Source organism: Alternaria hordeiaustralica (genome assembly GCF_023758085.1).
Source record: "Alternaria hordeiaustralica strain BMP 2776 chromosome Unknown scaffold_13, whole genome shotgun sequence".
Taxonomy (NCBI): Eukaryota; Fungi; Ascomycota; class Dothideomycetes; order Pleosporales; family Pleosporaceae; genus Alternaria; species Alternaria hordeiaustralica.
This window is the reverse complement of record NW_026056785.1, coordinates 704408-717674: the sequence shown is the minus strand read 5'-3', so window position 1 is coordinate 717674 and position 13267 is coordinate 704408. Positions and strand designations below refer to the sequence as shown.

The 13267-nt window shown below is 54.1% G+C and overlaps 2 protein-coding genes across 2 annotated transcripts; both read right to left on the bottom strand.

Annotated features, from left to right (window-relative positions):
- Positions 1 to 2374: 2374 nt before the first annotated feature.
- J4E84_006791 (uncharacterized protein) lies at positions 2375 to 2821 on the bottom strand (the record flags this gene model as incomplete). Its single annotated transcript, XM_049389378.1, has 1 exon — positions 2375 to 2821. The coding sequence occupies one exon, from the start codon at positions 2819 to 2821 to the stop codon at positions 2375 to 2377; it is 447 nt and encodes a 148-aa protein (XP_049243087.1).
- A 997-nt stretch (positions 2822 to 3818) lies between these two features.
- Positions 3819 to 5426, bottom strand: J4E84_006790 (uncharacterized protein; the record flags this gene model as incomplete). The annotated part of the gene is made up of 1 exon (XM_049389377.1): positions 3819 to 5426. The coding sequence occupies one exon, from the start codon at positions 5424 to 5426 to the stop codon at positions 3819 to 3821; it is 1608 nt and encodes a 535-aa protein (XP_049243086.1).
- Between the last annotated feature and the right edge of the window lie 7841 nt (positions 5427 to 13267).

Here is a 13267-nt window from a genome sequence, read left to right as displayed (position 1 = left end):
AAAAGCTCATGGACCTACCACAAGAGTTGATCGACAGAATCTACGAAGAATACTTCACGCTTCCGGGAGGATATCGCATCAATCCAAAATCCGGGATGTGCGTGGCTGCGTCTGACCAGCGCAAGATCGACCTGTCACTGTGTTATGTTTCGAAGCGGATACGGGAGCAGACCGAAGGTCTCGCCCTCAAGTACAACACCATCCACGCTTATCCGGCGGAAGCCGATGTGAGGTTTTGGGAAGACCCTCACAAATATGGCGTCAGCATGGATCTCAGGGTGCGTTTGGAAGAACGCGTTCTCATGGCTTCTCGCCATATCATCACCCCCGACTTGTTTAAGGAGATTACACGCGACTTCCCTCAATACCGTGGTGCCATGGCGCAGGCCATCGCCAACGAAGATCTCTTAGACATGTTCCGCGGCCGCAAGGATGACGCGATGTCCACACGACGGGACTTTGTGGTCAAAGCTCTGGATGTCCTTCAGCATGAACCAAGTTTTGCGCGAGAGGTCAAGCTCTCTCGAACCTGGGACATACTGCGTACGAAGAGATCGTTCGGCTACATGTCCAGGCTCAAGACCTTACCCCTCTGGGACGTTCCAAACCATAGTTATCACGACGACATATTTCGACATTTGGATGTAAACGACGTGGTCGCCTTGGAGAACTCTAGAGATAGTGCGAGAGTGAAGCACTTCTCAGCCGCCACGCTCGCGATACGCGCTATCGAAACCTTGCCCCGGAAGACCCTCAAGCAGATTCGCAACATCCAGGTGAATGAAACTAGGGCCTCTGCATCGTTCCCAGAGACACGCTCAGGGCTTCATACGGTTTTTGCGCGTCAACCCGAAGCTTCGCATCCATCGGAAGGTGTCCATAGACCAGGTCATCTTTCCCACCATCGGCTATGTGACTCAACGCGACTACAGGGGGCCGACTCTGGATGCGGATGGTAACGCGTCTGGCATGCGAAACATCGACAGGCGCGACGAGCCTAGTCTGATGACTTCCGCGATCTGGCCGTGGATACGGGAAGTCTTAGCCCTCCAGAACAGCTGCATGTCGCCGTCGCAGTATACCTTCGAGTTCGTGGATGGAGATCTTGATGCGCTAGGACAGAGTAAGCTATTCGACTACATGCAGCAAGACGTCGCTTGGCGGTGCGCTCGCCGGGCGGCCCTGCACCGCGATCTATCGAACGACATATCGCGAGATCAATCAGAGCACACACCCTACCTCTGGCCTCACTACGAGATGCTGCAGTCCGCCCTTCAAGACATGGTTGCAGGCTCTTCGCCAATCAAGTGCACCTTCAAGCTGCGACCGGTCGCGGACCCGGAATCCCTGATGCGCTGGGATGGCCGGTGGTGGGAAGAACAGTGGCTCGCTCATGTCAATAGATCCCCGAAATGGAGCCCAGGAACCATGACTGGGGGATGGACCCTGTATCGGAGGAACGGGAATATGCAAGGCCCTATACCACGTCGTATGCGCGGGCACGACAGGCCTCGTCGAAGACCTGCGCGACCTTTGCAGATGGAGCCACAAGGACCGGTAGTCACTATCGAGCCTGAGCCTCAGCAGTTGCCTCGCGTGCGTATCGCAGATCAAGTGATGAACATCCTAAGGGCGGTGCAGCCTCAACACGCTCAATCCATGATGGACGTTATCATGGATGTCGAGCGCGAAGAGCATCTTGGTTAGACAGTCGTTCAATAGGAAGGCGCATAGCTGGTGGTTGTTCCTGGATGTGAGATGCCAGATGACACTCAGAGACCTCCAGGGACCTGGGCCCTCTATGCCGCCCGGTACATACGGATCTCTCTTGTTGCTTTTTGTCTTCCTTCGTTATGTAGTAATACCATTGGCTTTTCCATCGAATTGAACGATGCGCGTTATGAGCGATGAGACTTGCGTGATGTTGATAGTCTCTTGGGGTGAGATGGCTTTGCGGTGTACTTTGCTCATGGTTGGACATTCCGACAGAGCCGAGGAAAGTTTCCGCGTTGTCTGTGCCGAGGCATGCAGCATGTCCGTGCAGCGATAAGGAAGCGGAAACGGATATCTTATCGATAAGCTCAGAGTCAGCTTCGGCAGGCATGTATGGAAAGACCCTTGAGCACTGCAATGGGAAGACGCTGTTCATGTTTAAACATACCTAGGTAGCTATGTGCCAAAGTATCATCGACTTCATCGTGGGATCCCGGGCTCTGTACTATGCGACTAATCATTCAGGTGAAGCTTGTCAGAAGAATAAGGAGAAACCATGCATTATCTATGTACACTACCATGCAGCCCTAATTCTCACATCGCCACATGTCTCGACCTTCCAAATATCTTTTCTCGTGCCCCTTCGGCTGCGTAGCCCAAACTACTCATCCGAGTCCGTGTAGTTGGCCCTGACCTTGGAGCTCACTTGCATTCTCGGTACTCGCGATCCAGGGCTGAAGGTCTTTCTCTTCTTTGCCACTCTAGTAGTATGTGGGGTCGCGGAGGACGCAGATGAACTTGGCTCCTGGGCTTGCGTTCCATAACGCCCGCTCGCCTCATTGCCTTCCAGACCCAATGTTCCTAGATCATTACATCTTGCCATGAGCAGTCCCTTGTCAGCCATCGCCTTGTTATATCCTTCCATGAGCCTTGCGGAGAGCATCTCATTCACTTCGTTGAGCCGTTGTATCTCGCGTGTCATGTCGACGTTCTTATCGCACTCTTCCTGGAGCCGTTCGTTGTCCTGGGTAAGCCGATCAATCACCGACTCTTTATCGTTCGCTTCTACTACTGTCGCGTAGAGCTCCCATTCAAGGTTCCGGATCATGGTGGATCTTCCGTGCAAATCCAAACCCATTTCGTTGATCCGATGAAGGAAATTCATGCGAAGCTCTCTTTCCGAGATCTGTTTGTAGGTTACACGAGGATGTGGGTCAGGCATTCGTGGGATTATGCGGCCAGTGATTCGTGAGCGATAGAGCTTCGGGGCTTGGGAGGCGGGGAGTGATGTCTCATCATGAGTGTTACCCGACACATCAATGGCGGATGGCGATTTCGGTGAGGTGCGGTTTTCTATGATTGGGGTCAGTGAGGTCGTACAGATGAGGGGAGTAACCAACCAGCAATTCCTCGATGATACTTCAGAAAGAGCTCTTCTTTCAGGCTATCCCTCTCACCCGCGCCAAGGGTTCGTCGAAGGGACGAAGAGTCGGGCGATCCAGTAGTCCGCGCGAGATTGTATCGCTCAAGCACCTTTCCGTAGGGCGTGCACATTGTGAATCTGTGGAAGGCCGACGATTCGGTGTGGTCGGTGTATCGTGTCCATGATGGAGTGCCTGATAGATATAGCTAGAGACATGTTGTAGTCAGGGTTCACCGCGCTAACTCATGCCCACTTGAAAGCGTCGTCTGGGGGCTAAGGGGGGGTTGGCCGCAATTGCGAGGAACTGGAGTTCAGCCGCAGACGCCGCGTGGTGCCTAGCGCAGCCGCGGCACGGCGATGCTAGCGTGCCAAGGAGTCGACACCTGCAGTCTTGGAAACAATGAAGCGGACAGCAGACCCGAATGGGCGGTTGCGAACGCATCAACGGGTAAGTTCCTCTTCACTAGACGTCACCACACACTGTTTCGGAGCATATTCGCCAACAGCATCAATTTATGTACTACGTAGGAAAAGATAGCATGGAAAATGAAACAAAGGAGATAACTGAGTACACCAAGAAAAAGAAAGAAAGGACGCCACCAACCCGCCTGACATTGCAGGCCAGCCTTGCAGTCTACAGACCTCGTCTCCACCTGCATCTCGACGTTCCGCACCATACCACTCACATGGTCAGATCCATGCACTCTGCCGTCGCAGGAGTTGAGCTTGACACCCTTTTGCTTACGGTATAAGCGCTGGGTAGCCTGGGCTGTCCAGCCTCCAACAACAACTGGCGGCGGTCAGGGTTCACGTCTGTAAGCTCTTCGGTTGCACCGTGTACGGTGCGCCAGCCCTCGGAAAAGGTATCACGACTGTTCGCAGGAGAGGAATTCGCGCCGAGCGAGTGGTTTGAGCTGCTCGGCCCACCGTATCTCGGCTGGTAGAGCAGCGCTTGGCGAGGCCTTGGGTTCCAACCACGATTGTTCCTGGGGCGATCGCTGATGGACTGTTGGAAGTTGCTGTACGACTGGGTCCGCTGCTGCACAGGAGGGGGTTCATTCTGAGCCATCCAGATATCGGACGCCTCTTTGAACCATGGACGCGGGGTTGTCGGGAGTGTTGTTCTCTGGTGTCGAATGTAATCCGGCGGCAGCAGATGCATTGGCGTGCCCCTGTGCGCTTTGCCATAGCAGACGACAAACGATTCGGGGGGGAATATCCTAGCGCCGTCTCTTCCGAGTCCAACACCCCCCTTAGCTACGGAACCAGCTTCGTAGTCGGCGACGATGTTCATGGCGTCATAATCTTGCCTTTCGTGGCCCAGTTGTATCGTACCGTAATGATACAGAAATCTGAGATAATCGTCTCGCGTAGCGCAGAGCTGGTGCATCATCTCCAAGAATGGGGCTCCCTTGTGATCACCACAGCTGAAGTTCTTCATGTTGGAGCGCAATTGTGGCCTGGTGATAGGTTGGTACGTCTTCCGAGGTAGATCCATCGGAGCTATAGCTGCGCCTAAAGCGCTGCTGGTAGAAGACGTCTGCTGGTTGGACGGGGACGGAGAAGGAGGCGGCGATGATGCAAGTGATGGCGCGGGTGACGAAGCATATCTGGAAGCCTGCAGGCCGCGAACTGGCTCAACAGCAGATGCAGATGACGAAGCGGAAGACTGCGAAGCGGTGCCTGCAGCTGACGGCTTGCTGCGTGTAGACAGCCTCGAAGGAGGTGGAGAAGACGGGACGGTCTGCGACGAGTCTGACCCCCACTGAGAGCCAGCCTGGGAAGAGGAGGCAGCTTCATCGCCTGAGTTGGCCTGGGAGGAACTAGGCAACACTGGCAGGTCGTCATCGCCAGTCTTAGAAGACGGTCGAACGAAGGGCTGGCGCAACTGGTTGGCAGCCTTCTTCGTCTCCTGAGTAACTGGCATGGCATCGCCGCCGAAGATACTCGGCGTGTGCTTCACCCCCTGGTAATCATCGAAAGTCCGCTTCGCTCTCTTGGTCGGCGGTCCATCAGCTGGTGCGGAGAACGAGGAGGATTGAAACATCGTAGTGGGTGCCGCGGTCGATGGTACAGCCGATACCTTCTTGGACGGCACGACTGGAATCTCACAAGGAATGTCCTCGATGTTCGTAAACCCAGCGGAGTCATCCACCGGGAGTTCTGCGTCAATTCGGGATCTGAATAAGCTCATCTGTTTGTCGCTCATGCGCTTGAACTGCTCCAGGAGGCCATCCATGAGACTATCGTGGACCTCCCCACCAGCGAGGGATTGTACTGAACCGGACATGCTGAGAAAATGGCGTAGCACGACTGAATGCTCAGTGAAGCTGAGGATGAAGATGTTGACAAGAAGCGCTATGCCTATTCTGGAGCTGTTAGTAAGGACCTAGGAAGCCGAAGCACTTATGAGACTCACTGTGCGATGGAAACAGGTTGATTGGTCTTGGAAGAAGAGAGGACAGATGTAAACGCTTGTCGAGATGCTCGATGTGGAGAAACGATATACAAATGCTGTTCAGAGACTGAGGTGCGAAACCGATGCTGATGTTGATCTGTGTGATGATCGATACATGTCGACCCGCCGCTCTTTCATACTCTTTCTGCGCGCGCTTTTCGTTTCCAGATCAACAGCAAAATCTTGCGCGCGCGCGCCTTTCCTGCCAAGACCGTGTGATCTGAATGCGCGTCGCTAAATCATGTCCGGATTGGGACGAGAGAGGTTGGTAGAGACCCTAGACCGCGGCGTGTCATGAAAGTCGAATGTGGATAGTCAAGCCGTCAGGGTTGTGAGATCTTGATTGTGACCATGCATTCGGTTTCACGTCGTACCATGGTGGTTGCAGTAGTGTTGCAAGGGCCCATGCAGGTGGCTTCTGTATAATTGTAGGAAAAGAAAGGTCATGGTTGCTTGTTAGGACTACAACGGCACAGCTTCGTATTCCTAGTGCTATTATGCGGCTGGCATATTGATGTGGTAGCTGGTCCTGTCTAGCAGCTTCTCAGGGTCAGAGCGATTTCCCAGCTTTTGTGGTAATCTGGTATTGACGTGGTTGACACCTTCCAGGAGTGCTTCGGGGTGACGCCTTGATAAGTCCGCATGTGGTTAGCTCGCTGGTGCGACCTCAGCCTCTCATGAGTAGGAAACACTGAACGGATGCAGTGCCAGCTACGTCACTGTAGAGACCGGAGGTAACAAAGGGAGGTGACTTGAAGCAAGATCAATCTACCTTGCAGGCGATTTGGACATATGCGCAGCTACGGGTGATGCGCAACACGAGCAACACCTCGGATGTAGGAACAAGAATTACACCAAAGGCGTGCACATCATCAATGCATCAGTCAACTATCTGGGTAAGCGTACATCTTGTTCAACAGGCGATGATGAAGACGACGTTTGTGCAGTGATGCTCATGGTTCATGAATGTAAATGCATTTTTGAAAAGATTGCGACTGGCAATAATTGTATTCACACTGGCCACTAAGCTAGAACGCGACCAAACAAACTTCCAACTCCAGAGAACCAACTATAGTAAAAGGAAAGAAGTAGACACACGCGAGAGAAAGAGCAGACATGCAGCCTATACCCTCGCAGAGAAAGCAGGCTATCGACAAAGTGAGCGTCGAATGGCGACACGAATGATCTCAAGATGAATTCGTCAGCACAAAACATCGTCGGCATCTATAACAGTTCCTTGCTTTAGCTGTTCCTGTCTCCAGCCGGCGCAAAGTACGTGGACACTGAACCTCGGATCGACGAATGTCTTCCACCTCCACGCGGCTTGATCTTACCGCTGGCAGGACCACGCGGACGACGAGTTACTGGTCCACCACGGGTTCTGTTCCGGCTATCGTAGATACGCCACTCAGGTTGAGGACGATCTTCGACGTCAGGCTTGTTGATCTGCGGGAACGGTCCCACGGGCCTCGTTGGATAGGTCTCCCAATCCGGTAGAGGAACCTTCCCGCGATACGGTTGAGAAGGGACCGTGAAGGCTGCGGTTGCGACTGCAGTTGGGGCTGCTGGTGCTGATGATTCTCTTTGTGGTGAGCTGAGAGACCATGTCGTTGGCGTCGTGGTGGCTGGCACACTGTCCTGCACTGTGGCTTGTTGAGCGGCATCTTCAGCCAAGATACCCGCTGACTTTGGGTATCTTTCTTGTTCTAAAATAGCTTGAGTCGAGGGGTTCCTCACCACAGCTGGTGTGAAGCTTGGTATGGCTAGGTCCAGATCATCTTCCGATGTAACGCTCGGAGGAGCTGGCGGCATGATGGCGTCCTCGGCAGAGTGAGTGATCGATATGGAAGACTCTTCAGCGGACTCAGCAACAAGACCGAACATCTCCTCGTCGTAGGCAGCGTCCCCGTAATCGGAACCGGACGATGCAACTGGCTCAGCCGCACGGTCATGGATAGATGAAACATCACCCTCAGCTGGCGATGCGGAGTGCTCTACGACAGGTAGAGGTTCACGTGCGACCGACTCTGCTGGCGTGGGTGATGGAACGGTTGCAGGCTCCACCTCGACGCGAGGATAACACTCCCAGAAGACCTTCTTCTGAGCGTAGAACTGAGCATCCTGAAACGCTAGCTTCACCTTCGGCGCCTGACATTGTGGGCCCCAGGCAGGATGCGGTCCCCCGCAATTGACGCAGCACTCAGGCTGATTACATGCGACCTTCTCAGTGCGCCATGCAGTGTGCTCTACCGTGCTCTCCTTCTGACCACATCGTAGACAGACAGGATCGTCATAGTCAGGACACTGTCTCTTGAGATGACCGGGTTTTCCGCATGTATGGCACAACTTCAGCGTCGAGCGTTTGTCGTAAGGTACAGCGTGTGCTGGAATACCGCTAACGGTTACTCCATTTCCGGCGACGAGCTTCTGTGCATCACCGAGGTTGTGAAAACTCCAGATAAGCTTCTTCCATGTCCATCGAGCGGCAGCGATAGTGACTCCGTTCTTGGTGGACCACTGGTCGATGAAATCCTTGGGATTCGCGAATTGACCATCATATCGGACTCTCAAGTTGATGATTTGGACTTCGTATGTTTGTCGCAGTAGGAAGCAATCCAGAGTGGGTATTCCCAGGATTGGTCCAAGGTGTTGTTGCTGTTCGTGGATGGCGATCTCGGTCGCGGCACTGGAGACACAGAGGACTAACTTCGTAGGGAACACGCGACATGCCTTGACTTGGTTGAAAGGAGCCATAGCCTTCTCAAGCGTCTTGACGAGGAACAGGTTCGCCATTGCGTTGATGTGTGCTTGTGCCTCCCGACCGCGAAGAGCAAAGCTGATCTCGTAGAACTGCTGGTGAGAGGTCTTCGGCGGAGCCTGGTTGGAGATCTTCATCGTGGTGGTAAGCTGATCGATCTTGCGGTCCAGTCTGGACAGCTCTCGGTGCGACACACCGCTGGATGCTTGTGCTGTGACCAAGGCATGGTCGACAGTCAAGGCGGCTTCGAACTGTTGAACATCGTTTTCGAACTTCAAGAAAGGTGCAAGTAGCTTGTATACATTTGGGTAGAGATCTGATAAAGACTTCATGATTGGGTGTAAGAGTTGATGAGAAAGAGGACGAATATGACAGACGTGACCGAGGAGTTGCGAGCATCCAACGGGGCAGTGTGCACGTCAGCCTGAGCTTTTTCAACAACTGCCAGAGTTGCAAGATCACAGCTGTCGCAGACGCGACTAGCTCGCTCGACTAGAGTTCATGCCTCACGATCGGGATCATGGGTGCTCGTAACCGAGTCGCGCCTGCAGCATCCACGGCTCAGAGCTCATGCAGGTCAATCTAAACGGTAGTATTCTTTATGTGTATCAGTCTTCTCCTGTTCTGTACTTGTGCCGGGGTACTATGACTTTCGGGTGTCTGATAACTCCCCCCTATGGTCTGTTCGGTCCATACAAGGCTGGTCCGTTAGCGTAGGGGGCGGTGCGTGATACTGCGTCGTGATGGGCGACATTCTGAATTGCTTCTGTGAATATGTACTGGCAGTAGTGTTGCTTTTGGCTCGAGCTTAGAACGTGGGATGAAAGAGGCTGGCGATGGGCCCGAGACAGCCGGGGGACGTCGCCTGCAGTAGCGTATTGCGGCTGAACTCAGACGCACGCGAGCGCCTCGGCAACGTGCCTACGCGAGGACACGGGATCCCACTAGAGCGTGGCAGCCCTGGAGCCCACCAGGCGTCATACGAAGGCTTTGCGCGCACAGCAGTCAGCCACACAGTGATGCGACGCATGGCGGGCGTCGCAGTGTTACTCGGCGCGCGCGCTTGCGCTGGATCAACGACTGCATCCACGAGCTCAAGAATCGCCCTGCACAAACTCCAACAGATTCCGCACATGTTCACGATCTATCACATACTCCCACATACGCCCATATGTTGCGTGCCTATTTCGCTTCCACGCGCTCACGCCGGTCACCGCCGCCTGTCGCGTTCTTCGGGACTGATCCCAAAGGTAAGCAAGACATGCCCATCATGTGGTGGTCGCAGTGCTAATCATGACTATAGATGCGAGCGTCAACCCGAGCGTCAACCCGAGCCCTTCGCGGAAACGCAGGGCGTCCACTTCACTCGATCCAGACCCCAAGCGCCATGACTCGGCTGGTAGAGACTTCACCGCGGCGGACCGTTCCAGCGATATCGTTTCAGTCAACATGAAGTGTTCCTTCAAGAGACTCATTTATCTCCGCGAGTACATCCACGACGAGGCAGATCAGAACGCAAAGGCACACAGGCAGGACCCGGAGAGCACCAAGCCCAAGCGCACGCCGGCCGTCATCTGCGTACAGGACCCGCCACCCCATATCGCCTACCACGGTATAGCCGGTTATCGTTGCGAGCAATACTTTCGCAAGGCCCTCGATGTTGAAGAATATCGAAGCTTGTATAGCCTTTCGGCTAAGCAGACACATCTCGACCGCAGACAAGGGACGGCACGCGACAAGGCAGCTGCGAGGAAGGCGGCGACGGCGAAGGCCCCGACTCCTTCGTCGGTCAGTCCGTCCACGCAGCGCGCGAACGAGACAGCTGCGCTGAAGCTCAGTGAAGCGAGCACGGCCAAGAGTTACAAACAACTGGCTACCCGAATGGGACTGCGCCAAGTGGCCTTCTTTGTACGCGACGACATACCAAGGAGCGACACGTGAGTAGTATGCTACCCTCATTACACATCCCAGTGGCTGACAGTTCCTCGCAGACGCATCGTGTCTCACCAAGGCCCCAATTCACCGTACGTTGCCACGCTCGAGCTCGACACGGACTCCCGTACAATCTACGTCCACAACATGTACAACCATGACACCAGTATCGACATCGGCGATCTCAAGTCAAAGTGCATGCTCTCAGGCGACGATATCCTCCTTGGAGATTCCAATCTCCATAACGAGCTCTGGGGTGGAGACAACGTCACTGGTCAGACTGCGGAGTCCATCGCCTTAGCACATGCACTGAGGGAGTGCGGTATGGAAGCCTGTCTGCCACGTGGGACCCACACCTATTCTCCCGGCATCCGAACGTGGTCGGAACGAAAGACATCCATCGACATCGTGTTTGCTAGCGAGAATTTGGCGTGGCGTATTTCTAATTGTGACATCGTCGATGTCAGAGGTTACGAGTCAGACCACGCCGTCACCAGGATGACTATTGACGTCCAGCCGAACACTGCTCCACCCAAAGTCCAGAAGCTCTACGACGAGATTGATGCAGCGTTCAAGCACGAGCTCGTCCAAACAATCAAGAGTTTCAAGCGAACACCTGGCGAATCAGTAGAGGCATATGGCGCACACGTGGTCCTTTGTTGTGCTGCAGCAGAAGAACGTATACCCACCAAACGCCGTGCTCCACCATCGACGTCACGCACTCCGAAGCACATCACAGTCGAACTGGAGAAGGAGCGCAAGGCGCTGATATCGCTCGAGAGGCATCCTACAGTGGGAAAGCTCCAGGATTTCCACCATCTCAGACGCAACACCGACATGCTCATGACAGCCGAACGTCGCAGGTCCTTCCGCACCTCCCTTACTCGGTCCAACACGAAGACGAGATACCAGCACTACAAAGACGCTCGACGCGCGTCAACATGGATGAAGCCTCGACAGTCGCCCACAATACCTGTTCTGACCGTGAACGGCGAAGCTTTCACGACTTCGAAGGAGAAGGCTGATCTGTATGCCCGTACCATCTGGCCCGACGTCCTCAACAAGACCCCAGGTAGCAGCGGGAAGTCGCCTCAAATGCCCGAATTGTTTGAGAGGACTCAGCACCCATGCGATCAATTCGTCACGAAGGAAGAAGTCCTTGAAGTCATCAAGGGTTTGAAGGATCGCAAAGCAACAGGCTCAGATCAGATCAGCAACGAACTGCTCAAAGCCTGTAGCGAGGAGCTTGCACCAATTCTTGCGGACCTCTTTACCGATATGTTCAAGCAGTCTGTCCATCTAAACGAGTTCAAGCACGCAATCACGACTCTCTTGCTCAAACCGTACAAGTCTCCAGATCACCCTAAGAGCTACCGCCCCGTCGCTCTACTGTCTTGTCTCGGTAAGGTCTTCGAGAAGCTGATTGCCAATCGCTACAGGTCTCTTGCAGAGACTCACAACCTGCTTCCGACTCTACAATTTGGTGCCCCTGGACGCGACACTACGAAGGCTTTGCAAGCAATCTTGGGCCCAGTCTACACTGGTTGGTGTACCAACCAGCACACGTCTTTACTGAGCCTGGACATTACGGGTGCTTTCGACCGCGTCGATCGAGCGAAACTTCTCCAGATCTTGGTGGACAAAGGCATCCCTGATTGGCTGATCCGCTTGACTGCTTCTTTCCTGTCAGAGCGAAGCACCACACTCAACATGCTGGGCACCATGTCAGACCCTTTCTGGATCGATATCGGGATACCTCAAGGAAGCCCCCTCTCACCCATTCTGTTCCTGTTCTCTGCTGCCGACATACTCGCACTCTTCGGGAAGAAGGACTATTTCACAAGCAAGGCCAAGGTCCATTGCTTCGCCTACGTCGACGACACCTATCTCATGGTCACCTCTCCTTCCTACGAGATGAACATCAAGATCCTTGAGAACATGCACATCAAGCTTCTCGATTGGGCAACGAACAACGGGTTCGAGTTTGGTGCGCACAAGTACTCACTCATGCACTTTCGCAAGCACCACAACTCGACCATCAGCACGTTGCTTCCCACCAAGATTCCACATTTTGGAGAAGGCCGCGATGCCGGCAACCCGGTTCTGAGGACTCAAACTCATCCTATGAATATCCTCGGAGTTCATGTGGACCCTATGTTGCGCTGGGACCAGCACGTGGCCGAGATTGAGATAAGTGTCGCACGCAAGTTGCGTGCTCTTCTACGTATCACTGGATCGACATGGGGAAGGACGCTGCACGAGATGCGCGAACTCTATCGTACCTCCATTCTCCCCATCATCGCATACGGTTGTGGAGCCTGGTACAACGACTCTGACCATAAGGACATCAAGTGGAACATTTCGCAGAAACTCATCAAGCGGCTGAATGATCTACAGTACTCATGCTTGATGCAGATCTCTGGGGCTTTCGATCGCACTGCCAGGGTAGTCCTTGAGAAGGAGTTGTTCATCGAGCACGTCGTCATCACTCTTCGGAGACTTTCGCTAGCACAGCGCATCCGAGCCTTCTATCATGAAGACACAGCGCTTGCGCGAAGCGCGCGCACTGAGCGTTTCAAGGCTATCAAGTTGGTGAGCCACCCTTACGTGATACTTGATGGAGAAGCCGCGCAGCATGAGCAGGCTGCGATTGAGCACCTCTGCCTCAGGAAGTCAGAGCAGCAGGCTGAGAAAGACTGGCGGAGCCCCATTAAGCGTAGGAAGGCCATCGACATTTACCTCAAGGAGTGGTCTTTCGACCAGAGCCGACGGCACTGGGACACGTATCGAGCAGCACGCTTGTCCCGAGGCAAAGACGTCTGCCCCGCTCTCGACGTTGACTTCTACGCTGAATGGGACGACCGAAGTCTCAACTGTTACAAGGGCCTTACCCGTGCTCAAAGCACGATGCTTTTGCATATGCGGACCTCAACCATCGGCCTCAACGCACATTTGCATAAGCTCAAGGTACGTTTCGAGGCTC